Source organism: Eimeria mitis, genomic scaffold (assembly GCF_000499745.2).
Source record: "Eimeria mitis Houghton genomic scaffold, Emh_scaff972, whole genome shotgun sequence".
NCBI classification, from domain to species: domain Eukaryota; phylum Apicomplexa; class Conoidasida; order Eucoccidiorida; family Eimeriidae; genus Eimeria; species Eimeria mitis.
Genome location: NW_013577160.1, coordinates 1 through 1,768, shown reverse-complemented (window position 1 = coordinate 1,768; position 1,768 = coordinate 1). Strand labels below are relative to the sequence as shown.

The 1,768-nt window shown below is 50.6% G+C and overlaps 1 protein-coding gene across 1 annotated transcript in view; it reads right to left on the bottom strand.

Moving 5' to 3' along the window:
* EMH_0026440 (Rhoptry kinase family protein ROP35, putative) overlaps positions 1-809 on the bottom strand; it is a gene marked incomplete at both ends in the record, with an annotated part of 2,625 nt that extends 1,816 nt beyond the window's left edge. The window contains 2 exons of the mRNA XM_013502613.1: positions 35-138; positions 546-809. Coding sequence (XP_013358067.1) covers positions 35-138; positions 546-809 — 368 coding nt within the window. The remainder of the gene's footprint in view (positions 1-34; positions 139-545) is intronic.
* Positions 810-1,768: the final 959 nt, after the last annotated feature.

Here is a 1,768-nt window from a genome sequence, read left to right as displayed (position 1 = left end):
TATGGGGCTGGAAAGCAAGAGAGGAAATACGGACCTAAAATCCTCATCTTTGCCTTTCGGAGGGCTTGGGTGGGGCTGTGGTACAGCTCGCTCGTCTTGCGCCATAGAGCGACAGCAGAGAAGAGGGAGCCCATTGCTCTGCAGGAACACACGCATGCAATGCATGCAAAAAGTTTCTTTATACTTATTCATATTTTCACGGGGTATCTGATGAGCTGCACTGTTATAAAGAACATGAACAACAAACCCCAGAAACGCTGCTGCTGCTTGAAACCAAAAAGCTGAATGCGTTGTATATCCCCCTTTGGTGCTTCCCCAGCAAAAGCAAGAAAGCAGGGGAGAGAGAAGACACAGATATATACAGTTTGAGCAGCTATTCAAAGAAAAGGGTTTAATTTATTGGGGGCAATGAAGGGGCTGCGTCTGGCTTACAGAAGAAAGCTACCCCAGGCAGGACCAATGACTGGGGCGGTGTTCTTCGCCGATTTTGCCTGCCGCCCAGCCCCACCTCTGCGGGCTTTAAGTCGGCGTAGGTTGGGACCTACAGAAGAACTATCGGGGCCCTCATTGGGTTGTTGTTCTTCCTCAAGGGTTTCTTCTCCCTCGAGGAGTTGTTCCCCTATGGGCTTATCCCCAACCTGCTCTGAAGCAGCTTCTTGCTGCAGAGAAGCATCATCTGCTGCTTCACCTGCAGAAGGCACAAGGCCTGAAGCGAGAGAAGGAGAATTCGCGTCTGAAGAGCCAACAGCCAAAAGGCTGCAGCACAGACTCGTTGAGAGAGCCGCTACGAGGGCCGTACGAAGGCTCATCTCGCTGCGGAGAGATGAAGGGGATAAGCAGCGGCCAGTATGGCAGGTAAAAGTGCGTTAGAGGGTAAAGACGGAAAAGGGGCCCCGTGGCATCGACGCGCAACGCAAACAACACAGATTCCCAATAAGAGAGACGACTTGCCGAAGAAGGGGAGGGGGGAGAGCTGCTAAGGGACTAGGCCCCCTCCCCATAACGCGTCCCTCCTTTCTGTCCTTCCCTTTGCATAAATAATGGGACCTGGCGCAGAAGGAAAACAACCACGGATCTCACCGCCTCTGCAGCGGTATGCACAGCTCAGCCACAGGGGGGGCGAGCGGTCCGTCAGAAGGGGAGGCTCAGTGGAAAACTGAGGGGAAAGAGGCAGCCATAAGGGCTACTATGGAACAGAAAAACGTAATATAAAGCAATTCATAAACAGCAGCAACCGGGGATCTGCCGCATCCTATGCTCTTTGCCTAGCACCCAGAAACGAGTCCCCTTGCCTTCCCCCGCAGCCACGAGGGCTGGCATTGCTTGGTGTACACCAATGCTTAGCGGGATATATATTTATCCTCTTCTTATGCACGCCGAGTTATACATATTAAATTATACTAAAAACTCTTTAATAAAACCTCTATATAACCTAAAATTACTCTTCTCTTTCACTCGATCGCATCCTCCCCTCCATTCCATGAGCTCTGTGGAAGCCCCAAAGGCTTTCCTTCCCCCTCGTGCTCCCCGCAGGTTTTCAGGCACCGATTGGGGCATCTTTTGAGAAAAGAAATAGAGCTTTCAGCTAAGTTGCAATGGTTTTTGCCAAAGGAACCGACGTACATTGCGAAGAAAATACCAACATACCCATGCGGGTGGCGACGCCACTGCCCTTGACCGAAACTGTAACGGGTGTACGCGATCTTATTCAAAGATCGTCCCGAGCTACAATAGACTCAAAATAATTAATATATGAGTTTCCAAAATG